This window comes from Aspergillus affinis, assembly GCF_023601865.1.
Source record: "Aspergillus affinis strain CMG 70 chromosome Unknown NODE_70_length_187477_cov_86_774354, whole genome shotgun sequence".
Classification (NCBI taxonomy): domain Eukaryota; kingdom Fungi; phylum Ascomycota; class Eurotiomycetes; order Eurotiales; family Aspergillaceae; genus Aspergillus; species Aspergillus affinis.
Genome location: NW_026515851.1, coordinates 112,892 through 140,289, shown reverse-complemented (window position 1 = coordinate 140,289; position 27,398 = coordinate 112,892). Strand labels below are relative to the sequence as shown.

Below are 27,398 nucleotides of genomic sequence, written 5' to 3'. Positions count from 1 at the left end.
TGAACGAAGCCAACAGTGAATAAACCGGAAATGCATTATCGTATCATAATCTATCTCACAATAAAAACCCAAATTACCAACTAACCTATTACCATATTTTTTCCTAGCTTAGATCGGCTCATCTCTCGGTTCAATAAGAACCTCATTAACAGAAACATGTTCAGGCTGGCGCAGCGCATAAACGATCGAGCGCGCAACATCCTCCGGATCCAGGATCTTCGCGCCCGAGGGCTCCCCGAACTTCTTAACCGCCTCTTCATCCGTTGACATGCCGAGAAGGTCAGTGGCCGTGTTGCCCGGTTGGATGCTTGTCACGCGGAGACCGGTGCCTGCCGTCTCAAGACGCAGAGACTGCAGCGTGGCTTCGACGAAGAATTTACTGGCCGAATAGACACCCAGGCCGGGGAAGACCTTACGGCCAGCGTCGGAAGAGATGGCGACGATGTGGCCGGCGCCGCGAGAAAGCATACCGGGGACGGTAGAGGACAAGCAATGCAAGAGACCCTTGCAGTTGACATCGACGGTGCGCTCCCATTCCTCGGTCTGGGAGTTGGCCATCATAGTGAAGTACATGACGCCGGCACAGGAGACGAGGATGTCGACGGGGCCAAGCTCCTCAGCCGCGTCCTTGAGCAGGGACTGGACGTCGGTTTGCTTCGTGACGTCCGTCTTGCGGATTATGACCTTGCCGCCGCCGGAAACAAATTTCGCACGGACGGCCTCCAGCGCATCGAGGCGACGGGCGGCCAACGCGACGTGACAGCCTTCTTTAACAAGAGCGGTGGCCACCGCAGCGCCGATTCCGGACGAAGCTCCGGTGACGACGGCTACGCGGCCGCTGAGAGGTCCCTTGGATGCTCCGGGTGATTTAGCGAGGCTATCGTGACGGATCGGTGCATGAGGCAACCATCCTCTAGCGAACCAGTGACGAGTGTAGGTCTCCAGCAACGCGCGGTCCACCTTGGGACGTTCCACCACCGCACGGAAGGGTCGGGTCGCGGAGTTGTCAAGCACGACAATTCCCTGGAGAAAATCGACGGTCGGCATACCACTGCGCAGAATATCGACCGTGAATCCACCGTCACCGCCTTTCACGGCAGAGCGGTTCTTCGTCCATACGGACACCCAGTCATCCCATCCAAGGCGCTTGGTCGGGTAGCCTAGTTCGTTGAGCGCGTCAAAGACCGATCGCGTGTCGACCGGATCAGGATCGCCAAGGTGGAAGATTGTTTGCTCCGCGTGAGTCTGGGTGGACAAGTGAATGATAGCTTTGCTGACGAAGTCAACCGGTGTCATCTCGGCGCGCCAGCCATCCACGTCGGGAGCATAACCAAGCTTGATGGATTCAACAATCAGCGCAGACAACAGATCCCAGGCATTGGTGGCACCCGTTCGGCTGTGGCCGCTGATGGTACCCGCGCGATGGATCTTGACCGGAAGTCCGCGACGACCGGCCTCGAGAACCAGCTGCTCGGCCACCCACTTGGTTTGTCCGTAGCCATCCAACAGCTTGTCGGGCACGTCCTTCACGTCCAGCGTCGCATCCTCGGGCCATCCCTTCGCCTTGGACGGAGGCAGCACTCCGTTCGTCGAGATATACTGCACCGTGGCGCCGCCCTTGGAAGCTAGGCGCAGGATCTCTCGGGTTCCTCCGACGTTGGGGCCGCGCAGCGCAGCGTAAGGATACACCAGGTTGACGGTGGCCGCAGCATGCACAATGACCTGGACGCGGCCAGCCAGCTCATCGAACGCCTCCTGCGAAAGTCCAAAGCGAGTTCGAGACAGGTTTCCGGGCATGATCTCCACCCGCTCCATCATCGCATCATTCCAGAGTCCTAGATCCAGCAGGTTTCTTCGAACCCGGGCAACACCGCCGGGCTGGTCATCGTCAGCCGGTTCGTTAAACCGGACCATACAGATTATGTGGGCGGAAGTGTTTTCAATTAGATCATTAAGAAGGAAGGCACCCAAGAAGCCGGTCACACCCGTCAGCAGAACGGTTTCGGCCTTGTCGACAGAGCAAATTGCGGCGTTTGACGGACGGATATCCTCGTCGAGAGTGGCATCTGCGCGCAGGACAGCCGGCAGGTCTGCCTGGACTGCCTCCGTATGTCCGTCGCGGATGGCACGCACAGTCTCCAAATGACCCTTCAGGGTGGAGTTCTCCGCAAGACGGGCGATGGGCACGCGGAAACCGAAATGGCGAGATAGTCGGGACGACAAATCCGCCAGCGACAGAGAGTGCCCACCCAGATCGAAGAAATTGTCTTCGGCCTTCAGCAGGTTCTTGGAAGTTTTCAGGGCGGCCGCCCAGATCGCAGCGACTTGGTCAATGTTGACCGGGTCCTTGTCCATATGGCCATTGCCGTTGGCGTGGTCGCTGCGGGGAGAGGGAAGACGCGAGAGATCGACCTTGCCAGTGACCTCGTGAGTCGGCAGATCCTTCAGTTGAACCCACAACGCTGGGATCATGTAGTGCGCCAGGAACGGGGCCAGCGTGCGGCGCGCCGCGGGACTGTGGCCAGACTCGTTGATCTCCACCGCGGGCCGACCGGCAGGATCCTCCGTGTCGGGCACGATGTACGCCACCAACTGTCGCTCCAGTCCCTCCCCGTGGGCAGTCACGGCACAATGGCGAACCGCGAGATTCTTGACGATATCGCTTTCCACCTTGGCTGGCACGACCGAGTATCCGCGCAATTTAATCATGGCGCCGACGCGACCGGTGATCTCGAGGTATCCCGAGGGGAGCATGCGTGCCAGGTCGCCAGTCTTGTACAGCCGCGAGTCTGACAGGGAATCGAAGGGATTGGAAGTGAACGCCTTGGCTGTCGTCTCCGGGAGGTTCAGGTATCCCCGAGCCAGCAGGGGACCTGCCACAAAGAGCTCGCCGCTCACACCAACGTCCACTTTTTGGCCCCTCTCGTCGAGAATGTGAGTGTTTTTGCGGTCAAGCGGGGGGCCGACGGGGCAGTACAGGGATTCCTCGTCGAACATTTCCCGAATGTCTCCGCAGGCGATCTCATGGGTCTCGCATGCACTGTAGCAATTGAGCAGACGCGTGTTGGGCAGCGATTGAATGGCGCGACGGGCTAGATCTGTTGTCACCACCTCGCCATTGAACCACAGGGTGCGCAGGTGAGGAAGGCGCTCTCGGATGTGCGGATGACGGGACAGGACGGTCGCCAATAGGGTAGGGGTCATGAGTGTTTCGGTGATCTTCTTGGAGGCGAGCAAATCGACGAGCGCGGCCGGATCGTAGCTGGCTTCGTCCGGCACAGCCACGACGGTCGCACCCCGCAGCAGCGGGCGCAGGATCTCCCAGATAAAGAAGACATTACAGGCGACCCGATCGCCCGGTTGAAGATCTTGTATTCCGAATCTCAAGTTATATGAAAGCACGGCGGCCTTGTGGGGGTTGGCGATGCCTTTGGGTTTGCCAGTAGTTCCGGAAGAGTAGGAGACGAAAGCGAGTCGGTCCAAATCATCGTCGGCCGGTAGGGGAGGCGCTTCTTGGGTGTGTCCATTGCTATCGGTCGGCGGTTCGTCCAGCACGATCAGCGGAGCGCTGCTTTGGATCTTGCCGGCCTCCGCACGGTAGGTGATCACGACGGAAGGGTTGCCATCGGCAATAACCTCAGTAAGAAGGTCTGGGGGATAAGCCAGCTCGAGCACGAGGAAGGCCCCGCCGGCACGGAGAGCGGCCAAGCACGCAATCACGTAGTGAGCAGTTCGCGGCAACAGCACGCCCACCAACCGGTCTCGACCAACTCCGTAAGCCCGCAGGCGACGGGCCAAAGCCTCGACCTCGCGATCTAGCTCGGCATATGTGTAGACTGTGGAATTGTCTTCTAGAGCGACGGCATCGGTGGTGGTAATTGCTTGTCGCGTGAACAGCGCCGACAGATCTTTGGTGGTGTCGATTATCGACATTGTCTGGTTACACGGAGAGAACAAAGATGTCGTGGCAAAAGGGAGGAGGGGAGGAGGATCGCAATCGGCTTGGGAACTCCCAAATTAAGGAATTAAGGTAGGTGCGAAAGGGATTCGAGGTCTACTCCGGTGTACAACGGTGCTAGAGACAGGAAACGAGTGAAGCGTCAGAAACGAGGATAATAATCCCTCGCCAGCGGTGAATGAACAACAGCAGCAAGGCAGAAAAAAAGAAAGGTAAAATAGACTCACCGACTGCCACGACACGAGATTCTCGACCGGAGCCCAAGCAAACGGCATGACGGCGGTGGCAGACAGACCACCACCCATTGACAGACCCATTCTTGCCTACTGTGTACAATGCTGAAATGTGGTTCCAGAAAGACCCAGAACTTGGAAGAGCAGCTCCGTCCATTGTCCTCCGTCGACAGTGGGGTGAAACTGGAGAGGCGAGAGAGATTGGACCCGGCTTGAGTCTAGTATCGGCCTCAACCAGCGGTTGGCAGGGGCAGCGTTGCTGGATTGGGTTATCAAATCCCACCCATTCCAGTCCAATGATTCCGGACTCAGTTAGCAAACCCCCGAGATGTCGCAACGCGTGGCCAGTGAAAGCGTGGCTCGCGGACTGGTCGCATTCAATATCGAACCCTGCCCCGGTATCTCCACAGCGCAGTGGAGTTCGGACTCGCTTTTTGTTGGGGGCGGATTCTTCCGACCTTGTGGCGACAATTGACATGTGAAAGTCCTGTCTTCGCTTCTCCTCTGCTCCGTCCCCTTACTGGACTGCGTTAGACAGCCCAATTAGCAAGATAAACGGCTTCAAAAAAAATGAACGCGACCGGGGGAAACATCGGGTGTCAGCGGCTCACCGAACGCCGCTTGAGCTCTTAGCCTGAAAGTCGGAGCAAATTGACTTTCGCCCTGAGAGGTACGATCCCAACATTAGTCGGTTCATCGAATCGTCAGCCGCCACCGGTGCTTGGCTCGGTACAGGTCAGGCCAGGATCGTGGAATCAGGAATGCCGTCTTGCTGCTTCCGTCGCTCGTCTCCCTCCGGCCGCGGAGGCGGTCGGGGCACGTGATCTTGTGTCTGCCTCAGGCCGCACACTGCATGACTCATGCGGGTGCCTCAGGCACTAATCTCCTAGTCGAGCGTGGACTCTAACGCCAGCAACTGGGTGGTCAGTTGGTACTTTTTGTGTCTTTTACAGCACATTGCATCGTACATATGACACTAATGTACCTACCACATTCCCCAAGTCTCTCGTTTTGATGCGTTCTTGTTGAAGCAGGAAAACTATATATTTCGCGCGGGAAAGGCTGGAACCCACATTCAGGACAACAAACCAGAACCCTGGGGTGATAATAACACAACAACGAAAGGGAGAAAAAAAAAAAGGACAGAGATGAGAGAGAGAAAGAGGCGCTTAGATCTCTGAGGCAATCTGTCAAGCATGTCGCCGTTGGTTTACCCCTCCGTTTCTTCCTATCCGTACATTAATCAGTTGATCAATTAATTAAGTATTGAGTAGGATAGTATTATTTATCTATTTTTATTATCCTTGATTACTGCGGTACAAGCGGCTCCTAGAATACTTATGGGATATGATCACGGAGCCTTAAGGCATTGCGGCGGTGGTCTCTTTCTTTCTCTCTAGAGCAGTTTTGAAGCTATTTAGATCTTATTGCCTGCCTTCATCTCGCTTATTAAAGTATCGAGCAATTTTACTGAGTACTTTGTGAAGCCGCTATTAAGATTGAGAGTTAGACCCTACCTGTTTTATCTAGTGGGAGGGAAGCTATACAATTCAAAATGAGAGCGAGAGGTCTTCGGGTTGAATCGATGATTCGTAATATAAAAGACGGAAACTCTGAGATCCCCGCTGAGGATGTAGAATGCTTTCGAGAGTAAGCGGAGATAGGAAAGAAAAGTCTATACCACAAGGCTGTATAGCCCTATGGTTGCTAGCTTAGGGCGGTGGGTTGGTGTTATGTCTGAACCAATCTGCGAGGTATTGCGCTGTTTGCTTACACCTGCTTGGGCAATTTTAGATAGGCAATACCGTGAAAGACCGTAATTGGATCTATATCAATCAGAAAATCAATAAATACATTTATGAATTCAGTAGTGATCAAGAAATCCTCCTTTCATTCATTCATTTTCATCACCTTTGACCAATGCGGTGCAAGCGGTCTCAAGGACACCTACAAGAGATACATCAAGATAAAAAAGAAAGAGAAAGCTAGAAGAAAAGTGGCGAAGGGCGAGAAGGCGTTGGTAGAGCAGAGACTAGCATCATTGAAATAAGGGAATCTCCGCAAAGAACACTAGAGATCAACCTGTCCTTGGCAAGATCGTAGTAATGCACCGGCCCAGGTTACCATTCTTGATCGGAACGAGCCGAAGTTCCTGGTGTCAAATCGATAGCAATGCCAAGAGTAACGCTGATGCAATGACATGGAACGAGGTGAGTCGTAATTGGTAGTAAAATCTGTGGCGCAATTAAATAATTTAATCCATATGTCGAGCACCTACACGCTACTCCGGATTGTGACAGCCCATCTGGCGGTGGGAAAAACGGTATGATCTAGATCTGTCATGAGTAGGTGATATTGTGTTTGACAGAGCAAGAAAACTGATTTAGACAGTATAATATGGGCTAGATGTTGATTTGGCCTGCGCCTCGGGAATGCGGAGTATCGGGCAGAAGTAGATCGAAGCCAACCAGGGAGCCTGAGGAATATACGCACCTTAAGCTGGCAGTTTCGGAAACTCTACTCATGAGACAGCCAGTTGGATATCACAAAGAAAGCTGAAACCTGGGAGACGGTACCAGGGCGCCAGAAAGGGGAAACAGCCCTAATCTCCCGTTAATGTATGATTCAACGAGGCTGCAGTACGGGACGGAATGTTGCTTGGCTGCGTCGTACAAAAGACCCTTGGCCCATGGAGACAACGGCGTTCTATCGGCTTTAATTTGTCTTTTATAGTCACTTCTAGATAAGGCCACATGTGCGGGGTTACAGCCGCGGTTTCCACTCGGTTGGCAACCTCACGAAATGCTGCTTGATACCCAGCTGGATGTGAGCTGGCCAGTTCCCCGCTCCGGTCTCGCTCCATACAGAGCTAGCCTACCGTGGCGCAATGGTAGAGCGTTACGGGTAAGGGTCCTGTCTATACTAAGGGGGTAGGGGGTCCTCTTTAGTAGAAGCCGGGGCTACGGGTCTCGTAGTAGGCACCTATTCTACCCGGAGTCATCCAACGAAGAAAGCTTAGGGGAAGTTGATTTCTCAGGTAGGGCATATCTACTATAATTAGTAAGAGGGGAAAGGTCTTGATATAATCTAGCATGTATATCTTGTATAGTAAATTATATTTAAGAGAATAATCGTGCCATTAGAAGGAATGAATTGTAATGATTTATTAAAATTCCACCTGTATAGAGGTTTCGGGCTTTACAAATCTTATGTATCAGAAATTGTAAAGTTTAAAAAGCTTCAGTGCTAGGCGGGCACACTACCTGCAATAGAGTAGCTATATCAGTTTGAAAGAATATGATAATTACCATCATCGCACAGAGCTATTGATAATAGTTAACGGTGCTAGACTAGATGTATTCCTAAACTGGCACAGGAACCTACACTCCACTGAATATTAATAGGGGGCAACCCAAGGCAATAGAGTATAATATGTACAACGAATTAATATTAAACTATGCCTATCCGAGAAGCAGGTGCTACGATATGTATTTAGAGCGATGCATGTGCCACTTAAGATGGAGGGACTTTCGGCCCAGATAGTAGCTATAACGGCGTTTTCAAGGTTTCCGCCCTATATAGTGCGCGAAATTACGGATGGCCGTGTGACCACGCGGAGTAGGATTATTATCATCATTATTATTGGTTCTAGATACTAATGAACCTTCATTGGCTGACGTGGTTAAGAAGGGTACTGCCTAGAATACAACAAACCTCTATAAAAACATCCTCCATAGCCCTGACAATGAGTAGAAACAGAGTTTCTAAAAGATTAGAGTAGCGCGAATTAGATAACATCCAGTTACAATGCATCTAGCCTCCCTCGTCCTTTTGGGGCTTGCATGCCTTTCTACCGCATATAAATATTGCCCACCCTTGGGTCCGGCGTTCCCGGCCCCAAAGGATATCTCCAAAGACCCTGCATTCCTCGCCGCGACAAAGAATATCAACGACGCACTGAACCCTGTCATTGAATGCAATACACCCATGAACTCATTCTTCAATCCAGAAAATACTTCGGTGGCTTTACAGATCTTCTCTGCCGATGAACCCGCGCCCTTATTCGAATCATACTACACTTCTACCGCTGCCCGCAATGCCAGTCTTGGGGTCAACAGGGTCGATGGAAACACTGTCTTCCGAATAGGCAGTGTATCCAAGCTCTGGACTGTGTTACTTCTTATGATAGAGACGGGTAATGTTGTCTTTTCTGAGCCTGTGGTAAAATACATCCCAGAGCTAAAGGATGCGATGAATGAAATTCATGAGAATGCCATCCAGGAGCTGAACACAGTGGACCATGTGCGCTGGGGAGAGGTTACCATCGGGGAGTTGGCTAGCCACTTATCTGGAATCTCCAGACACTGTGAGCTCTGCGCATCTCAGCGCGATAGTGGCTGTTAACTCACTTTATACTAGATGGCTTTGGCGACTATGCCCTGCAGCTCAAGGAGCCCGAGGTTGCCGGACTGCCCAAGTTTACTGAGAAAGAACTACCTCCGTGCGGTGCCACACCTGTCTGTGACAGAGATGGTATGTGGTGAAGTACCTTATACATTATGGATCGATACTAACCATGGGTAGATTTCTTCAAAGGCCTGCTCAAGAAACATCCGGTTGTGGCGACCGGAGCGACCCCCATCTACTCCAACGCAGCGTTCCGGATTTTGGGCTACGCACTAGAGAAGATGACCAATACCAGCTATGAAAATCTTCTTACGAGGCATCTGATCAAGCCTTTGAACCTAACACACTCGAGCTGCAGTGCACCAGATGCCAAGCATGGACTCATCCCGGGAGACACAATGACCAGCTTCTGGGGTGTCAACGCTGGCGAAGATACTCCGTAAGCTCTAACGCCTCAACTTGGACAAAGTCGATTAACGAAGCAGCAGTGCTGGAGGCCTATTCTCCTCAACAAACGACTTCTCCGCCGTCGGCCGCGCCATTCTCAACAACACCCTACTCTCTCCCGCCCTCACTAGACGTTGGTTCAAGCCCGTCTCCCATACCTCCTCCCTATCCTACGCTGTCGGTTCACCCTGGGAGATTTTCTCCTTCCCGAACGCTCGCGTCGTGGACCTATATACGAAATCCGGCGATATGGGTGCCTATTCCTCCGTGATCGCTCTCTCCCCGGACCACGGCGTCGGCTTCAGTATCCTCGTCGCAGGTGGAAGGACCCACGAAGTAGTTTCCTACCTGTCTGACTACGTCGCAACCGCCATCCTGCCGACGCTAGACCAAATTGCCCAACGCGCTGCAGACAAGCGCTTCAGCGGCACCTACGTCGTCAGAGACACCAATTCCACGATAACAATAAGCACAGACGACGGTCTGGGATTAAAAGTCACGAACTGGACGAAAGGAAACATCCCGATTTTTGAGGTATTGAGCAAATTCTCCGGAGCCGAGAGTCCCGCAGACCTCAGCGTGCGGTTGTATCCTACCGGTCTGGAGACGGAGTCGCGGGTCTCGTTCCGTGCTGTTATTAAGGACATGGCCAAGCAATCACCTGGTATTGGACCTTTTACGAGCTCGTGCTTCACGTGGTTGACTGTGGATGGGATGCAGTTTAATGGAGTTGGAATGGACGAGTTTGTATTTGATGTTGATGAGAAGGGAAGAGCGGTTAGGGTGTCACCGAGGGCGTGGCAGTATGTGCTTGAGCGGGCAGAGTGATTAGTAGAGGATCGACGAAATGATGCCTAGAAATAGTTCATATATTTCTTGTCGGTTTAAAGTGAAAATCTCTAAAACAAGCAAGGAGAGGTTTCTAGAACCCTTAGTAGCGGAAAAATTAACATTTGGGATGAGGTTTACGGAAGCATGCCTCAGGATGGTGCAAAATACTTTCGTCATCAATACTTAATCGACACATGAGTCATAAGAACCTCCAAAAATAATTTCACCCTCTCTCATGCCACATGTCATCTATTGTCGAAATACCTCGAACAACCTGCAAAAGGAAAGGCAACGAAACCTAGCTACAAACAATGTTCTTCACCAAGAAAGAACTGGAGACACAGAGAATTGCAAAGCAAGAACCAGAGAAGCAGAGAATTACCAAGATGCCTGACCCCAACGCAGGCAAAAGCCAAGCTGAGATGAATTATGAGGCAGGTGTCCAAAAGTGCCAGGATCGCTGGAGAGGGGTCATTAACGCAGATGGGCCTGCCAGCAAGTGGATTACCCCGTTCTGGAGCGAAAGAAGAAAATGATGGGCAATTTTGCAGCGAGAGAAGCACCTGATGAAAGTCTTATCAGAAACACTTGATGTCTCAAACACGCTGGTGGAAACCACGCTGCCGACCTATGATGAAGCACTCAAGCCGTCGACGGTGGACTATCAACCTCGTGTCCTGGACATCACAAAGCGACCCGAGATACAGAAAGAGATCACTAAGCTTCGGCAGGAGTACAGGGATCATATCTACAGGCTCTACCTCCTGGAAGTCGATATTCCTAACGACTGCAATGCAGAATAATTTTTCATCCGGAATTCTTATACTGATGAGCGCGGTCGCCCCTGGTATTGGGCAGTACTGCGAGAGATATGTGCCGATGCCGGGGGATGCTGTCGTCGAGATTGTGGGTGCTGCGAGAAGGCTTTGTTAACATATGAACGATACAAGGGAAGGGCCCAGCAGAAAGAGCAAACGGGAGTCTTCGGGCATTGTACGAATGAGTGCGATTGCTGTATTCGAAAGGGACAGTGTGTGAGCGATTACCCGCCTCTCCCGTTCAAGGTCTGAAATTATAACGAGAGGTGACACGCGATACTAGACTGGGTATACTATTGAATCTATGTCACTGATAAAGATATGTCCACTCTTTAACTTGCTACTAACAAAATGTTTTTCGGGTGAAATCAACGTTGTTTGGTGAATAACTAAAAGAGGCTTGTTATAAGCAAGCCACACCGCAGGCGTAGGGTAACAAACAAGGAGTTAAGGCTGAAATCTATTATAATTCTATTTCCCTCTTTGGACTCTAAAACTGTGATAAAGTAGAGTTTCTGACCTATTAACAGATGGCCGACGATCGCCTACGGCACTCCGTTGTTTCCACAGTCTCCATGCAAGCCCGGATCTCCCGATCAATAGCGTCCTCCTGGCCACCACTACCCCAGTGTCCACGATGTGATCGGTGCGAGCTCGACTCTTGGGGCGTATAGGACAAAGGACTATCGTTGGAACAAGCTCCTTTGGCAATCTGAATCAGCCGCCCCAGTATCGCGTATTCAAGTTTGAACTTGATGCTATAGGCCACCGGCTTGAACATAACCTGGAGTGCGTAATATCCGGCGTATTCTATTCCGACAACGGCGACATCAAGGATGAGGATAACAACATTGGTGATGAGAAGTTGCGCGAGAATTTTATGATGGTGGCTTTCAGGGCGAATTCGCAAGGTCTTTGCCGTTTCCCAGACATATGTCCCCGAGATGATGACTTCCTGGACACAGAACCAGACAAGCTGAATTCTCTCCATGATCTCGTAACCTTTGGCAAATGGCTCTTGTGTGATAGATCCGTACATGAGGACAATGGTCGGTATGTGTAGGATGATAGCGTCGATGATGATCATAGCAAGAATTGCCCGAAGAACTTTCTGCGTTTGGAGGACAAGACTGAGTCGCGACCACAGGACGAGTGAGTGTCCCGTTACCATCACGCACCAGCTTAAAATGATCAGAGTAATTGAGACATAAGGTGTAATACCGAGAGGGAAGATGTAGAATATGTAGCCAAGACAGTGTGGGATGAGGCTGGCCGACGCGATCAACAAACTCCAGAAATAACAACCACGATATCTCTTGAAGGTGCTGAAGCAGAGGACGATGAGCTCGAGCGCATTGCACCAAGCTATGGCGGCGAAGACAGAAATCACATATTTCTGCACCTGGTCACCAACGTCACTGTCTTTCCAGGGGGCCTCGGTGGTGCCGCCTTCGTGGGGGAACTGCATGGGGAGATCATTCTCCCGGGCAATATGAGTGTTGGGCAGTGCTAGGTGTGTTTGAGGAATCCCTGGCGTCTTTGAAGATTTCGACCTGAAGATTGTCGAGGGGTGTCGGCACAGTAGACTTTGCGAGGAAAGTTAGCAAGGGATAAGCCGTGGGTACGGATGCGGCACCGAGACTAACATTCCGTGGAACGGACCCAAATGTGACATTCCCATAGGTCGAACGCAATGTCAATGACGCATTGTCACATCTAGGCTTGTCATATAGACCTTGGTGGGGAAGTTCTTTTTCGCAGCTATCCAAAGTTCACATCCGATGCCCTTTCTTTACGTTGGATCCTATAGGTTCATTAGCCCGAGAAATCCAAAATGGCGCCATGGCTGGAAGCCTTTCCAGGTTTGATGCGAGCCAAATATCTCAGAGACAGTTACCATCCTAATTCCATTGGTTGGACTCGGCGTTTGGCAGAATGTAGCCCAAAAATTGGTTGTGGCTGTCATGTTTATTATTGCTCGGCAGCTTGCATTGGCAAGATTTTGGGCCTAATTGTCGATCATTTGCGACTCCGTTCCCTAGCCCGTCTTCCATGTCGTTCATGTATCGCACCTCGTCACGAACTCATTGCTAGATAGCGACAAGTCTGTCTTGGTAGTCGTGTTAGACCCAGCATCAAGATAGTGGTTCAAGGCAATAGATTCATCTTGAAAAGCTCACTCAGTAGCTCAAAAAGCAAATAAGTAATCAAATGAAAAACAAGATTTTTACCAAATTCGTCAATTCAGTGTATCAATTGAAGCTTCAAAATAAACCAAAAAACACCACCACTCCGGAGTAAGTAGCTGTCATGACCATTACCTTGTTATCTCCACCACTGCCACTCGAAAACCAAAAATTTGCGTTTGAATAACTTCTAAATATCGATTAAACTGCTTTTCAAGAATTAAAATATTTTGCGACCATAGAGCTCCCTGTTCAAACTTTCTTCAAGACTGTTGAAGAGAATGTTCTTGTGTACTTCTTTTCTGCACCCGAATATTCCAAACAAAGAATTTCAACATAAGATGGTGGGCTAGTCGTTTCAGGCACTGTTGGGTTCAGGTCTCCAGGCAAATCATAACAAATCTTCTTCAGAACTCCGTATGAAAACCATTATCCGGAGCTTCAGCAACGCCGATTGACCAGGCGACAGACCCCAAAATGGCCCAAAACGTATTTTTGACATATTGATACATCATGCGCACCGACGTCCGCATTGAGTACAATAAGAGTTGAGACGTAGATGGGATGATTACATGCCAAGCCTCCCAACCACTTGTTTCCCGATAACTAACTAGGACGAGCGATCAATCTTCTCCCCCTTGATGGTTTCTAGACTCACACTGTGAGTCGTCCCCGGGTATTCACATCTATACTATTCCTCCAAACCCAATATGAGAACATCCATGCCAGCTTTCAAATCCCGAGTTATGTCTCCGGCCTGGGTGCTTAAACATGGCCCGTGGCCACCATCAACTCCCAAACTTCCGGTGGGCAAGGCGGTCGAAGAGGAACGTACGCCATATTAGGAGCATGCGCGTTTCTATCCCGCAAATTTGGGAGACGTTCTGAATGACTGATATCAACTCACCACTAAACTCGGTTATGGTAGCAGCTCAACCATCTGGCTCGCTCGAGACCTAAACCAGTCGGTTCCCCACTACCCCCACGGCCTCCCCACGCGTCCCGAGTACTCCATAGCATCTACTAATCCTTGATCAAGATGGCGATGGCTAAGAGAAAAATAATTTGCTCACAAAATAAATGCCAGTGCTCATCATTCTCGAGAGAACGCTGCTCAATCAGAACTGGAAATCCTCAAACTCATCTCTGAGGCAAATCCCCGGCACAAGGGCTGGGAATTCGTCAGGCGTCCTCTAGATTCATTCACCCTTGAGAATGGGATGGCGAAGCATCTCAGTTTTGTCTTTGAACCATTTTGAGAGCCCCTTTAATATACCGTACAAGTATTATCGGTGATGTGATACCCTCAGACGTACTGAAGATATTACATCAAATGGTTACTGCATGGACTTGACTATCTCCACTCAGAGTGTCATGTTATTCACACTGGTTCGTTTTTGGTTCCTGATTTAATCAAACCCATTGTGTGACCTTATCTCTTCCAAATTTGCATCCCGATAACGTAATGATCAAAGTTGAGGATCAATCTATCTTGGAGGAGTCGGCCAGAGATGAATAGGAGCATCCTCTACCACAGAAGGATTGCTCAGATGGCCGCACGATTTACCTTTCTCGGAACAATTTTGGCATCTCAGAAAAAACCACAGGAATAATCCAGCTGACTGACTTCGATTTATCCGTCCGTGGGGATAGGCCAAACACTGGGTGTATCCAGGCGGAAATATACCGGGCCCCAGAGGTTATTCTGGATGCAGGCTATTCGTACAGTGCCGATATCTGGAGCTTAGGAGTCATGGTATGTTTATATCCGTATCGTTGCCATATGAGAGCTAACACTATTTTGTTAGTTATGGGATCTTCTTGAGGGCAAAAAGCCATTCAAGGAGGTTGATCCCCTTCAAGTTCAAGGATATGACGAATTTAACCGTCTTGGCCGTATCTCGGCGTTGTTAGGATCCCCTCCAAGGAAGCTCCTAGAGAAAGGATCCAGGACCCATCTCTTATACAAACCCGATGGTAACTGATTGTTTGTTTTCGTCTAATTTCATGTGTTTTTACTGACTGAATTCAATAGGGCAATTCAAAGGAACAGCTATTGCGCCATCGAATTTCAACTTTGAAAAATCAATATACAACACCTACAATGAGAATAAGAGTATGTTCGTTGAGTTCGTAAGAAGGATGATAAAGTGGAATCCAGACGAGCGAACTACTGCGAAGGAATTACTCGAGGATCCATGGCTTTATGCGGAGTTTGATGAAGATTGAGATGGCTGTCCCTTCGGAACAGGGGTTTTAAGGTAGTATCGGTAGTCAAAAGCTACAGTCCTATTACTGCCACACTCTGTTGAAGTGGAGAGGTTCGACGATGAGCAGTATCCGGCCGGAGTTGTGGAAGCCGGCTACTAAAGGGCTACGGTATAGATAGCGTCATGGGTCGAATTTAGATTAAGTAATGCGATCAAACCGCCACACACGGGTAACAACGCTGAAGTATACGAGGCTCCTCCGTTTCTCTTAATGAAATGACGTAGCACGCCATTAGTAGCTCACTTTGGAAACATCAATGCGTAGGATCAGATTGAATAAGACCCGGGGTCGAATAGGAAACATGGACGCCGATCAAATTTCTTAGTATGGGCCTGGCGCAGGGAAATCTGCCCCCCAATACAATCCTGTTGGGTTTCACCCTCGTCGGGCGGTTAGAATACTAACTGCATAAGGAAGCCCTATATGCCAAGCCTAAGTGATGTTATCCCGGGTGTCGCTAGTCCAAAGGAATGCCGGCTCGGATGGCGCTAAACGGGCACTAAAATATACGAGACTGGGGCAAAGCGGGCTGCACACAGCGAGGCTGTGTCCAAGTCATAGTTGTTCATAGTAGTTAATTTTTCGATTCTTGCGTCATCCACCACAAGGCAATTGAGATGGCAGAAGGATTTAGGATAGGTTGCCAGATAAAATTAACATTTTGGTCGAGTTAGAACTCCTGGAAAATGTCGCTGTCAAACAACACAAGGCTTATACAAAAAACTAAAATAAACGAGGTGGTCGCAAAAGACATATAAACGCCAGCTCAAAGTACATACCTTGACGATGCATCAGCTTCTCTCATCTCCTCCACCCATCCATCATGAAATCCTTTCAATTTCTTTATACCGTGGGCGGACTGTCTCTCGTCGGGGCGCACACATTGCCCCTGAGGGTTCGATCGTCTGATGCCACATCCAGGATCACAGCCACCGAGTTCGGCAGTGTTTTCGATGCTCCGGTGACAATTGGTGGTCAAACCTTCCAGATGTTGGTTGATACTGGCAGCAGCGACACTTATGTCATGCGCGATGGTTTCACCTGTATTAATCCGAAGACCAATCTCACTGTCTCACAAACCGAGTGTCAGTATGCCAACCATACCTACCATGAATCCAGCACCTACCGCGAAATCCCCGGCGAGATATTCGGGATCCAATATGGAGCGGGTATTGCCAGTGGTGTGATGGCGTACGAAGATGTTGCAATCAACGGCATCACCTTGAAGAACCAGAAAGTGGCCATTGCCAACGTGTCTCACCCCATGGGCGATGGGGTCAACAGCGGACTGCTGGGTCTCGCATATCCATCAATCACCTCAGCTCACCCAGAGGACAAGAATGACAACACGACATTCTACTATAATCGCCTTCCCTACGACCCGCTACTGTTCAGCGCATGGAAGCAGGGCCTGACCGATTCGTATTTCAGCATCGCCCTGGCACGAACACCACGCAATACCTCCATTGGGTTCGGTGGCTACCTGACCATTGGCGGACTCCCACCAGTCAAGCACAGCTCCCAGTTTGCCGTTGTTCCCGTCGAGATCATCGACGTCGTCCCATTGAGTTTCACCTCTGGCAAGCGGGTTCGATCCTACTGGGCCACGACGTTCGGCGCAACCTTTTACGGCAGCTCCGGTAAAAGCCTAGAAAGCAACACGACCAGCTTTCAGGGGTTTTTCGACATCGGTAACGAGCTCTCTTATGTGCCCCAGGAAGTCGCGGACGCGGTAAACTCGCGCTTCTCGCCCCCGGCGGTCTTCGACTCCAAATTAAAGGCGTACCGCGTCAACTGTGCTGCGAAGCCTGCTCACTTCGGCCTGAAGATCGGAAACCAGACCTTCTTCCACGAGCCGGAAGACCTCATCTATAAGACCGGCGATGGCTGTGTTTCTGCTGTCTCCAGCTCCCAGAACGTTGCCGTTGAGGGCATCACGATCCAGATCATCGGTGCCTCGTTCTTGAAGAGCATTCTGTCAGTCTACGACGTTGGCAAGAACGAGATGCGATTTGCCAAGCTATATGATGTTCCCAAGCAGGGTGGTAACGGTACTGTGCCTTCGCTGCCGCCCTCTTCGTCCGGCTTTCCGTCGTCGTCCCCTTCTCCCTCCTCCTCGACTCCTCCTCTGAGTAACGCAGGCTCGTTGATGACTTCCAACGGTCTGCTCTCTCTGTTTGCTGTCCTCGGATTTGCGTTCCATGGTGAATTCTAGGGACGAAACAGCTTGATGGTTCTTGTATACTATTTACTTCAATTCTCCCTGTGTGGTGCCACTGCGGCTATGTGGGCGGTCGTGAGCAAAGTAGCTCTGACTTAAAGATCCGATTTGGGTAATAGAGAGTAATAATTTTCCAATTCAACTTTTATTCATTTTCTCGCACAATTTGTGTCAATGGAGGCGTGTGTAGTCGAAGAGCAATAGATACATACGTCACCGCCCAGCCAATATTAGAGCCTGAGGCACTAACAACTAGATCACACCCACCACGAATATCACGTGACCCAACTCACTCGACCAGTTCGAGATAGTGCAACCCTCAGTGTGGTTGTACATCGCTCAAACCACTTCCGGAGGTCGCGCTCCATGTAGAGTGATCGAAACCGATCCAAATTATTATTATGTGATTAGCGGTAGCCAGGGAGGAACTATACCAATTTTTCACACCGCTCCGACTTATATTGGAGTTGCAGGAATTAATTTAAAATCGTCGGTACTTGCACACAACACAAGGCCCCCCCCGGTCGAAAACTGAGCGGTCCGCTTACGGCTGTAGGCTTGACGGCCATGTCGAGGCCTCAGGCGGCAAATGGCTCATTGGGTGGTCTTCTGCCACCAACATTTGATCGAACTCCTTGTTCCTTAGCATTACAGTTTTCTAACAACAACTCCTAGGCTGATGTTTAGCTACGCCACTACTCCGTAACTCCTGATGTATAGATCTTGCCAAGACCAAAACGACAATCATCCCATCACATTTTCAGGTTTACCGCCCATATCGTGTCATTGCGACACTGACATCACTCCGCCTGCTTCCCACCTCCACATATCCCATTCTAACTGCATATTGACAATGCCAAAAGCTATCCTCGTCACAGGTGCGACCGGTCAACAAGGCGCATCCCTAATCGCAGCCTTGCGACCAAGCGAAGCCACCAACACCGCAGCAGAGTATCACGTCCTCGCGCTGACGCGGAGCAAATTCAGTCCGTCAGCCGACCACTTGTCTCGAGAAGAGCATGTCAGCGTAGTCGAGGGTGATCTAAATGATCGCGCCTCTGTCACCCGCATCTTTGAGGACGCAAACAAGGGTGAAGGGGGCGGCATCTGGGGTGTGTTTATGGTGCTCGCCTTCCCGGGACTAGGGAAGAATGCAGATGGGGAAGAGACACAGGGGAAGGTACTGATTCAACATTCTGATTCTTTTGCTTTTTGTTCTCCGTCGCTTCTGGAATACGTGTTTGTCTCTTGACTGATATTTCTTAGTTACTCGCAGATGTTGCTCTAGAATATGGCGTCTCGGCATTTGTTTACTCCTCGGCGCTGCGTTCAGGACCCAAGTATGACGACGAGTTAAAGCTGTCAGGAAAAGTGAAGGTCAGCGTAGAAAGACATGTGAAGCAAATCGAGCTGCCTTGGGTGTAAGTGCCCAAAACTTATACCCTAAAGCCAAATTACTAACCACTCGATGAAATATAGCGTCGTGAAGCCCGGGTTTTTCATGGAGAATTTCTCAGGAATTTTAGGTGCACTAGCCGTTAACTTAATGCAGACTGGTTTGAAGCCTGAGACACGCCTTGATCTGGTGGTGAGCATCCAGCGAACAGTGTCTTAACGCAATATCGCCACTGCTAAAAGTTCGAAGGCTGCAGATGACATAGGACGTGTTGTAGCGGCTGTCTTCAAGGTGAACTGGCTAGCTTTGTATTGTCCGAACCCATTCTGACCGCACCATCTATACGTACAGAACTTCTCCGAATGCGCGTCGCGTGAGATGATCATTATTTCCGAGTCCTTGACATCCAGCCAAATAGAAGAGCAATATCGTCCCACCACAGGGGTTATCGTTTCTTATGTTTCGCCTTATCTTGCACGGTTGGTATTGAAAGTCAATGCTGATACGCAGAAGCTGTAAGACACCTAATTATCTTGTTTCTGTATCCAAACATAAAGACATCTGACTATTCCTAGTGTACAAACAATTAACGACACACACGATCGATCGGTCAACGGGAAGTATCCCGAGCGCGAGACAGAGATTCAAATATCGAAAGATGTGTATCCCCAACGAACTACGTTCCAAGAATGGGTCAATAGGACGGATTCGAAGACTAAGGAGGGATGGAATCGATTGAGTCTCTTCGGGCTGCTCACCGGGAGGTCTTGACTTTTACTCAGCCGCTGGCCGTGACGCTAAATTGAATCGGGATGAATAAGAAGCGAGGGAAATAAATTGGGTTGATGAGCAATTTAGTGAGTTGCAGTTTATTTTTAGCTAAGAAAAATCATGATCAATCAACATTCATGTTTCAAAGAAATCCTCCACCGTAGAGGGGATCTTCATTCCGGGAAGAAGTTTTGAAGGGATTTCATTGTGTCAGCCTTCCTTCTACAAGATCAAATCCTCCATATCGACCTTGGTGCTGGTGGTGTGGTGGCCTTTTATAATATATGTCGCCAGTCCCTAAAGAGACGAGGCGTAAGGGCCGTAAGGAAGAGGCGGGTGAATTAGCCAAAAAGGCATTTATTTATCAACTGGTGTGAACTTGCAGTCGATATAACTGCAGAATGGCACTGTTAGAGAATAGACTTCAATCGCCCATCAGGCACCAAGATAGTATCACTCATACTTTCTCGCTACTTTCGTCCCAGTAAAGGTGCTGAAGATCACCCGATCCATGCACACCGCAACCAATGACACTCCTATTTTAGATGAAGATAACCTCCGTAAGTATTCCTTGTCAAGCGCAAAACATGGTATTAATTCAGCACAAACCTGTAGGCCACCTCAAACGCCGCTCGAATGCGATCTCTATCCTTGCGCGGGAGTTGCCAGAAGACCCCGTCCGACTGGCATAAGCCTTGACTGGTTACAGAGTTGGTTCCAGTGCCAAGGGGTATTCCCGGCACTTTGCTGGTAGCCAGGTAGAAGAGATAGCCGCGTGGCACTATTCCGTCCGCGGGTTGCATTTGGTGCGAGTACCCAAGGAGAGCTGGCGCAGAAGTACACCCATGGTCATGAAGGAGTTTACGGGCGTCAAAATTGAACTGCATTCCCTCGGAGATCTTGGATGACACCTCGCTGGCACGCTTGGCGGTTGATAGAAAAACGGACTCTTTGTAGGGGAGCTGCATATGCACGCTCATCCATGCCACCTCGTCCGGGTTCGTTGTGTTTTGGCACACAAACTTGGCTGTTGCCGAAGAAGTGAGATCCATTTCTTCCGCATCCTGACGACTAAACAGCGAGGTCTGTTCTTCGACCTTGTTGATCAATTTCTAATTCGAGGGGGAGGGAAAGTTGGATTGGATCTCTCTGAGCAACCAGACCTCATCGGGAAAGAATTGCATGCCCTCCATTTTGGAGAAGTAGTAGATAGATGAAAACTAGGCTGTTGGGTGAGAACGTGACAGTATGAAGGTTACAAGGGGGGGCTAAGTTTGTATGGTTAGGGATGCGAACAAGCGTCATGTTGACGCAGTGAATAATCCACAACAGCCGGAGTGAATTGGATAACAACATGTATGTCACTCCTTCCACTTCATCAATTGTGTCTGCTTTCTTTCAATAATCTTGAGAACTATTAGGATTGCATTCCATCCCAAACTGTGTATTATCGTATCTGAACAATTCTATGTCTGTCAACTCTTGTAAGAACCTCCGTTCCTTCCATGAATAGCAAAGAAATAACGCTGATTACCCCAGTAGTTTCTCCTTCAGCTTCAATCCCAGATGCCAAGCCCATGGCCTAATCTTCTCCCCAGTCAACCCATTCATATAGCCCACTCCGCCAGCCACAACACCCACCAACCCAAGAACTAAAGCCGTATAGCTGATTGGTATCTCCTCTACAACTCTGCCAATGTACACGTTCTTTCCCTTAACCAGCTCCTTACCGGTGCCTTCAACGATGTAATCATCCCAACGGACTCGGGCCATTTCCTTCTGATATTGTATTGCCGTGCCCGACCAATTCTGCGTAACCCGGCCGTTTTCCGCCTTATACCAGCTATGGCAAGCCGGATCCGCGAAGCTACTTTTCGCCAGTCGAGTTTGAACGGCATCGTCCCATTTTTGGACGACTTCGGGACGAGGAGTGATCACCAGTGATTTGCCCGATTTCTTGGCCTTGATGAATCCGTGGATGAGGGTTGACAAATACCGTGATTGCGCTTCGATCATGAGAACGATAGAGTTGTGGCCTGTCCATGTCAATATACTGTTTCTGTTGCTGCGGGACCAAGTCAAAGACGGAAGAAGAATACTCACCAAGGTTCGTGTTAGGCCCATATAACATGCCGAAATTAGGCATGTCCTCCACCACGGCCCCCTTATACGCCTTAGGTCCATCCTTCCATACATCCGAGATAGGACGGCCACCAGCCCCGAACACCTTGATGGGATGCAAGAACTCGACGGTCCGGAACCCTGTCGCCAGGACAATCATATCGAACTCCGCTACCTCACCATCTTCTGTCTGAACGCCAGACGCCGTCAGGCCATGAATCGGCCTGGTATCGAGAACCACGTGCTTCTGGTTCAAAGTGGGATAGTAATCGTCAATTATGATAATCCGCTTACACCCCGGGGCGTAGTTCGGGGTCAGCTCATCCCAGTATTCAGGCTTGTCGGGTAGCTGGGCCTTCATGGCTGCTATGGAGGTTTTTCGAAAATATTTCGACATTGCGGATTCGCCATCGGTAAGAGCCATGTGTGTTAGCTCACGGTATTGCATTTGAAGGGAGCGCTTGAGCCACCGCAGGGGTGGGACGCGTGAAAGAAGAAATCTCTGGACTGCGGAGACGGGTTTATCGTTGCGCTCGATGACCCAGTTGGGGGTTCGTTGATAAACGGTGAGATGCGACAGGGAGGGTGCTATAGCGCCGATGATTTGAACGGCTGTCGGGCCTTTTGGAGTTGATAGAAGAGAGTCAGCTTGTCATTTATTTAGGAAAGAATGCCATAAGAAAGGGCGTACCATTTCCGATCACGGCCACGCGCTTTCCGGTGAAATCATAAGTCCAGTCCCATCGTGCCGAGTGCATCAGCTTCCCCGTGAAGTCATCCAGACCTGGGTACGAGGGCCACTTAGGGATATTCAGTTGGCCCACGGCGGAGATCAAAAAACCGGCGGTTATCTGGTAGGACTCAATATATTGTCTGTCTTTGACACCGGAGACTTCCACGTCCACCGTCCACTGTAGTTTTTCATCATCCCAGCGGGCTTCCTGAACGGCCGTGTTGAAGCGGATGTATTTGAAGAGACCGTATTTCTCCGCAACGCCTATAAGATATTGCTATGTTGAACATTAGTCGGTATTCTAAATGTTTATAGATGGGGATATGTACGAGAATCTCTTCCTGTCCAGGATGTTCTCTCGACCAGTCGGGCTTCTGTTCGAAGGAGAAGCTGTATAGCGTACTCCAGACTATCCGAGTTAGCGAAGCTCTTGCAGAACAGGTTAACAAGGCACTTACCATCACACGCGCATCCGGGATACTTATTATCGAACCAAGTCCCGCCAACCTGACTGCCTTTCTCGAGAATCACGAAGTTCCGACACGGCGTCCGCTTGAGGAGATCAATCGCCATACACAAGCCTATGGTGATGTGAGGTTTAGCCAGCCATTCCTTGCTTCCTAAACAAACAAATAACGTACCCGAAAAGCCCGCCCCGATAATAACCACCGTTGACTCCGTGAAGTCCTTGTTGCCCACATTGCGCGAAATCCGAGTATCAGCCATTATGAAGCGATGCGACCGCGGCCGATGAGAATAACATTTCAAAAGCCACGCATCAGCGCCTAGTAGGTATTATAATGGTGCATGCAAGGTGGTGCGATGCAACCTCGGCTACTAGCTCGGTTACGCATGCTGAATGAGAGGAAGCTGCAGACAGCGCTTACACGCCTTGGCTGAGGGGTTAATCACGTTCAGATGAGGGGGACGAGACATCGGTTCATAATGCTTGTAAATGCTATCTAGACATCCGCGGCATCATAAGGACTGCGTCATAGTGATCAACATATACCTTCCCCTCATATCGTCGATCCACGTTCTAAAACTGCAGCATTCACATTCTTCTCAGTCGACGATTCGGACGACGAAAACTCCAGAGTTACTTGGCTGATGAGTGACAAAAGAGAGAGTCACGTAAGACCGACGGCATCTCTTGACGGCGCCATACTAATCCGACCGGTGAAGGATCAATCTGACCATATCGCCGGGCAGCCAGCCCTCAGCAGTGGCTGTCGTTAGACTGATTCTGCAACGGCGAAAGAAGAGGGGAAATATGACTTCAATAGCTGAACCCTGTCATCCTCTAAGTAGCGCTAGCGTGAGGCACGTCTAAAATCTTTGTCGGGTCCGAAAACCTCAATAAAGTCAGACATTCAGTGAGATACCGCCACACTAAATTCTGACAGTGGCTCAACCAAGCCCGGCCCTATTCTTCCTTGGCCTGGTTATAGTCCATAGTTGGTTAGTATATGCGAGGCTGAAAGGTGGCTAGGACTATTAAATTAATCTCACATTTCGTCACTTCGTTAGTTGTCACTTTTTAGGTAAGTCATTCATATCATTGACTTGTGTTATAGTGGACTGCTACAACCAGAGAAAAGGGAAGAAAACACAAGGTCTTGCCGGAAAAAGACTTAGGATTGCTAGTGCGACTGACCAAGAATGACCTGTCAACTTTTCGAGTTTTCAGTTCATATTCAGCTCGCAACACGTAATCTTCTAATGTCTTACCGCAAATGTGGCGTCGAGTTAGGGTCTTGGATACTAATAGTAGTATAAAGTCCGTTGCTGTATTGATCTACTGTACTCCGTAGCCTGACAAAATTCACATTTCTTAGCCTATCGCCTCACCTACTCTGCAAAGTCCACATATTTCAATCAAATCAGCAGTAATTTCATTTGGAATTAACCGATTATTGGCGGTCATGAAGCCAATGCTTTTATCATTTCCTGGCTGATTCGTGGAATACAAGGGATCTGAACAGATATATTAGAACAAGAATCGGTAAAATAATCACAATTGGTTTGTTATTGAATTTCACAGTGTAGGTAGTAGGTGATTTATCCGGGTAATGAAATATACTGACTAGACCGTTAACAAGCACTGAGTATATCTAAATAGACCTCATCAGATAAAATGGTATTGCACAAGAAAAGCACATAGATAGTAGAGTATGCACTGTAGCACATGAGAAGTATGAATTTGGTGGAGTTCATCAATCTGAAGATAAAGTGGTGATCCATGCGCCCGGGCGGCTACGGGTGAACGCAACTTTATCTTGTCGCATCACCACATTCTCCAAGTCTCTCACTCCATCTCACCCTCAATCATAACATGGATCTATATCTATTCCGCCAAATTAATCTTCTCTACACGTAAGAAAAATTCTCAAAATATCGGCCTAGGGTTTATCATCCGGTCAAGCTTGGAGATGCATTCCACAACGGTCGGTACGAGATACGTCATAAGCTAGGATGGGGCGGCTTTTCGACCGTATGGCTGGCGAGAGACAAACTGTTGGTCCATGTATACATCCAGGAGAAATACTCGAAGCTGTGGCTAACTGTAGACTAGTCAAAATCAATGGGTCTCGTTGAAGATCATGACCTCGGAGTCGCAGGTATCTCATGAGCTGCAATGTCTAAAGCATCTTGAGAGGCATTGTCGAGGAACGCCTTCTTCGAATCATATTGTCCAGCTTCAGGATTCTTTCACCCACGAAGGTCCCAATGGAGTCCACCAATGTCTTTTCTTTGAGTTACATGGCCCATCCGTTGATAAAGTCATGACGGACTACCATGGGGCATCGACGAGGTGAGATAATCCTGCACCAGCAGTGCTTTTTAAGAATTGACCCTGGTTATACTTACTCCGCATTATATATCAGCGGTCGAAATATTGCATTTACCTGTGCTCAGTTGTCTAATATGAGTGAGGAGCAACTGTTTGAAGTTCTTGGACTCCCAGAGATTGAGCCACTGGATCGTATTGACGGCACGCCGTTAGAAACGGAACTACCGACTCAGCTGGCCAAGGCAGCAGAATGGACTGAGTGGATTGACGAGGACGATGAAGACATTCGGCTCCTTAATTTGAGTGAAAGTTTTCTCCAGGGAGAGGAGCCTACAAGACTGGCTCAGCCGGGTATATTGCGGGTACCGGAAACGATTTTCACGGATTCGTTTGATTATCGTGTGGATTTATGGCGAGCAGGTTGCATGGTAGGTCAAGCCACCTTGGTATAGGTTATGACTGATGCGAATACGGCACTTAGATATATTCCTTCCTATTCACAACATATCCGTTCTGGTATCTTGGCGAGGACGAAGTCTTGATTCGCCAAATGATTAACTTAGTGGAGAAATTGCCGGCCGAATGGGAGTCTCAGTGGGAGTCCATGAAGATGGATTCCAGCCGCGATTTAGAGATAGAAAAGAGTAAGGGACTTGATGGATCATGGATTCTTTGGCTAACTATGCTCAAAGATTGCGATATGTCAAAACTTGAACGAAAGTTTTCAGGGAATGTGCACGAACCAACACTCCAACCCCTACTACAAGTGATTCGAGGATTAATGCGATTTCTACCAAGAAGTCGCATTTCTGCCGATGAGGCACTCGAGATGGTGTGCAATATTCAGGAAGCATAAATCAGTCCATGTTCGATGTAGATTAGAACTTTCCAGCCCAACACAGAAGCTCTATGCAGCACATCCCCTTCACAGATACAGCATGCATCATGAAATATGATCATACATTAGAATAGTCCGGCGATTTCACAGATCCACCGAGATGCCCAAGTCTCTTTATATTATAATCCTGAATACGGCCGATATTCTGCGCGAGTTACTCTATAGGGCAACCGGATATTTGTTTCCTTTTTCCCGGTGGTCCATTCATCAGCCTCGGCATAAAGGAAGACCGAAAGCCGGGTGTTTACAGCTGGCCGGATATTTGTTTTATTTTGATTTTCTTGTCGATCTTGCAGAATTTTCCTAAACGCAATAGAGCCTCGTCAAGACGAGAAAGAAAAAAACAGAGAATGGAAAATGGCAAAGATTAAATAAAAATAAAACCTTGGGACAGATACAGGGGCAAAAGAAAACCCCTTAGCCAGAGCCACTGATAAATTGAAACCCCATCACAACAACAACAAAAAACAAAAGAACCCGGAAGAAACTAGTTATCAGATCCATCCCCTAGTCTGAGAAATCGTAATCCAAATTCCCGGCAGTATTCAGCCTGCACGGCAATTTAAACGAACCCAACCAAGCAAAAAAGCGAACCTCCAAGCAACCTCCACCACGCCTAAAAAGAAAAAGTAAATACCTCATGGACCCAGCACGCTCACGAATGAGTGACAAATCCCAAACCTCAGCAAGCCCAAGAAAATCCTGCATCTCCCGTGTCGACCAAGAGATCTACGCCCCTAGTCCTCGGCACTTACGAAAACACCCGGCCAAAACACCCGGTGGCCAAATATCCGGGCGAGAAGATCAACAAACCGGATATTTGGTGGATACAGATCAGCTCAGAAACACCCGAACTGGATCTGAAGAGAAAAAATACCAGATCCACACTCCACAGGGAAGAACATCAATCCGCTAAAAAAGAGTAAACTTTGGATAGCGATGTTAGCGTGAAATGGCCCGGTGCAAGTGGGGACTCGGGACCTGCTCGATTTTGCATTCCAGAAATAGGTAGGATTTGGTTCAAATCGGTAAATGCCGTAGGGCCAATGAGCTGGGGTGAAAAGGACACAGAACCTGGAAAGGTTGGTTGAATCTCAGATGCAAAGTCTAACATGGAAGAAAACTTCTACATGAAAACTGTAAGCAAAATGTACCCCCGAGAGTCAATGTCTCACCGAGCTGCCTAGATCTTACTAGCTACCAGTTATCTATTCAGTCGAGAACGTCCAAAATTGAAGCAATTTGCTCGGGTTATGGTGTCTTTCACCAAGGTATATCACCTCAGGGGAAGATGCAGACGCTACAGCATGGTC

At 49.2% G+C, this 27,398-nt stretch overlaps 9 protein-coding genes across 9 annotated transcripts; 5 read left to right on the top strand and 4 right to left on the bottom strand.

Moving 5' to 3' along the window:
• Positions 1-108: 108 nt before the first annotated feature.
• On the bottom strand, positions 109-3,933 carry KD926_009758 (non-ribosomal peptide synthetase; the record flags this gene model as incomplete). The annotated part of the gene is made up of 1 exon (XM_053102238.1): positions 109-3,933. The coding sequence occupies one exon, from the start codon at positions 3,931-3,933 to the stop codon at positions 109-111; it is 3,825 nt and encodes a 1,274-aa protein (XP_052954297.1).
• A 4,065-nt stretch (positions 3,934-7,998) lies between these two features.
• Positions 7,999-9,873, top strand: KD926_009757 (serine hydrolase domain-containing protein; the record flags this gene model as incomplete). The annotated part of the gene is made up of 4 exons (XM_053102237.1): positions 7,999-8,557; positions 8,611-8,724; positions 8,776-9,037; positions 9,087-9,873. 4 exons carry the CDS (start codon positions 7,999-8,001, stop codon positions 9,871-9,873), a joined length of 1,722 nt encoding a protein of 573 aa, XP_052954296.1.
• A 1,344-nt stretch (positions 9,874-11,217) lies between these two features.
• On the bottom strand, positions 11,218-12,375 carry KD926_009756 (uncharacterized protein; the record flags this gene model as incomplete). Its single annotated transcript, XM_053102236.1, has 2 exons — positions 11,218-12,280; positions 12,341-12,375. 2 exons carry the CDS (start codon positions 12,373-12,375, stop codon positions 11,218-11,220), a joined length of 1,098 nt encoding a protein of 365 aa, XP_052954295.1.
• A 1,849-nt stretch (positions 12,376-14,224) lies between these two features.
• Positions 14,225-15,109, top strand: KD926_009755 (uncharacterized protein; the record flags this gene model as incomplete). The annotated part of the gene is made up of 4 exons (XM_053102235.1): positions 14,225-14,269; positions 14,556-14,636; positions 14,689-14,857; positions 14,916-15,109. The coding sequence occupies 4 exons, from the start codon at positions 14,225-14,227 to the stop codon at positions 15,107-15,109; spliced, it is 489 nt and encodes a 162-aa protein (XP_052954294.1).
• An 865-nt stretch (positions 15,110-15,974) lies between these two features.
• Positions 15,975-17,366, top strand: KD926_009754 (pepsin-like aspartic protease; the record flags this gene model as incomplete). The annotated part of the gene is made up of 1 exon (XM_053102234.1): positions 15,975-17,366. One exon carries the CDS (start codon positions 15,975-15,977, stop codon positions 17,364-17,366), a length of 1,392 nt encoding a protein of 463 aa, XP_052954293.1.
• Positions 17,367-18,225: 859 nt separating this feature from the next.
• On the top strand, positions 18,226-19,539 carry KD926_009753 (NAD(P)-binding protein; the record flags this gene model as incomplete). The annotated part of the gene is made up of 6 exons (XM_053102233.1): positions 18,226-18,552; positions 18,639-18,793; positions 18,852-18,960; positions 19,018-19,059; positions 19,120-19,283; positions 19,344-19,539. The coding sequence occupies 6 exons, from the start codon at positions 18,226-18,228 to the stop codon at positions 19,537-19,539; spliced, it is 993 nt and encodes a 330-aa protein (XP_052954292.1).
• Positions 19,540-20,132: 593 nt separating this feature from the next.
• KD926_009752 (uncharacterized protein) lies at positions 20,133-20,732 on the bottom strand (the record flags this gene model as incomplete). The annotated part of the gene is made up of 2 exons (XM_053102232.1): positions 20,133-20,651; positions 20,703-20,732. 2 exons carry the CDS (start codon positions 20,730-20,732, stop codon positions 20,133-20,135), a joined length of 549 nt encoding a protein of 182 aa, XP_052954291.1.
• Positions 20,733-21,069: 337 nt separating this feature from the next.
• Positions 21,070-23,119, bottom strand: KD926_009751 (flavin-containing monooxygenase; the record flags this gene model as incomplete). The annotated part of the gene is made up of 5 exons (XM_053102230.1): positions 21,070-21,575; positions 21,643-22,281; positions 22,352-22,657; positions 22,852-22,974; positions 23,035-23,119. 5 exons carry the CDS (start codon positions 23,117-23,119, stop codon positions 21,070-21,072), a joined length of 1,659 nt encoding a protein of 552 aa, XP_052954290.1.
• Positions 23,120-25,321: 2,202 nt separating this feature from the next.
• Positions 25,322-26,043, top strand: KD926_009750 (uncharacterized protein; the record flags this gene model as incomplete). The annotated part of the gene is made up of 3 exons (XM_053102229.1): positions 25,322-25,615; positions 25,669-25,831; positions 25,880-26,043. The coding sequence occupies 3 exons, from the start codon at positions 25,322-25,324 to the stop codon at positions 26,041-26,043; spliced, it is 621 nt and encodes a 206-aa protein (XP_052954289.1).
• Positions 26,044-27,398: the final 1,355 nt, after the last annotated feature.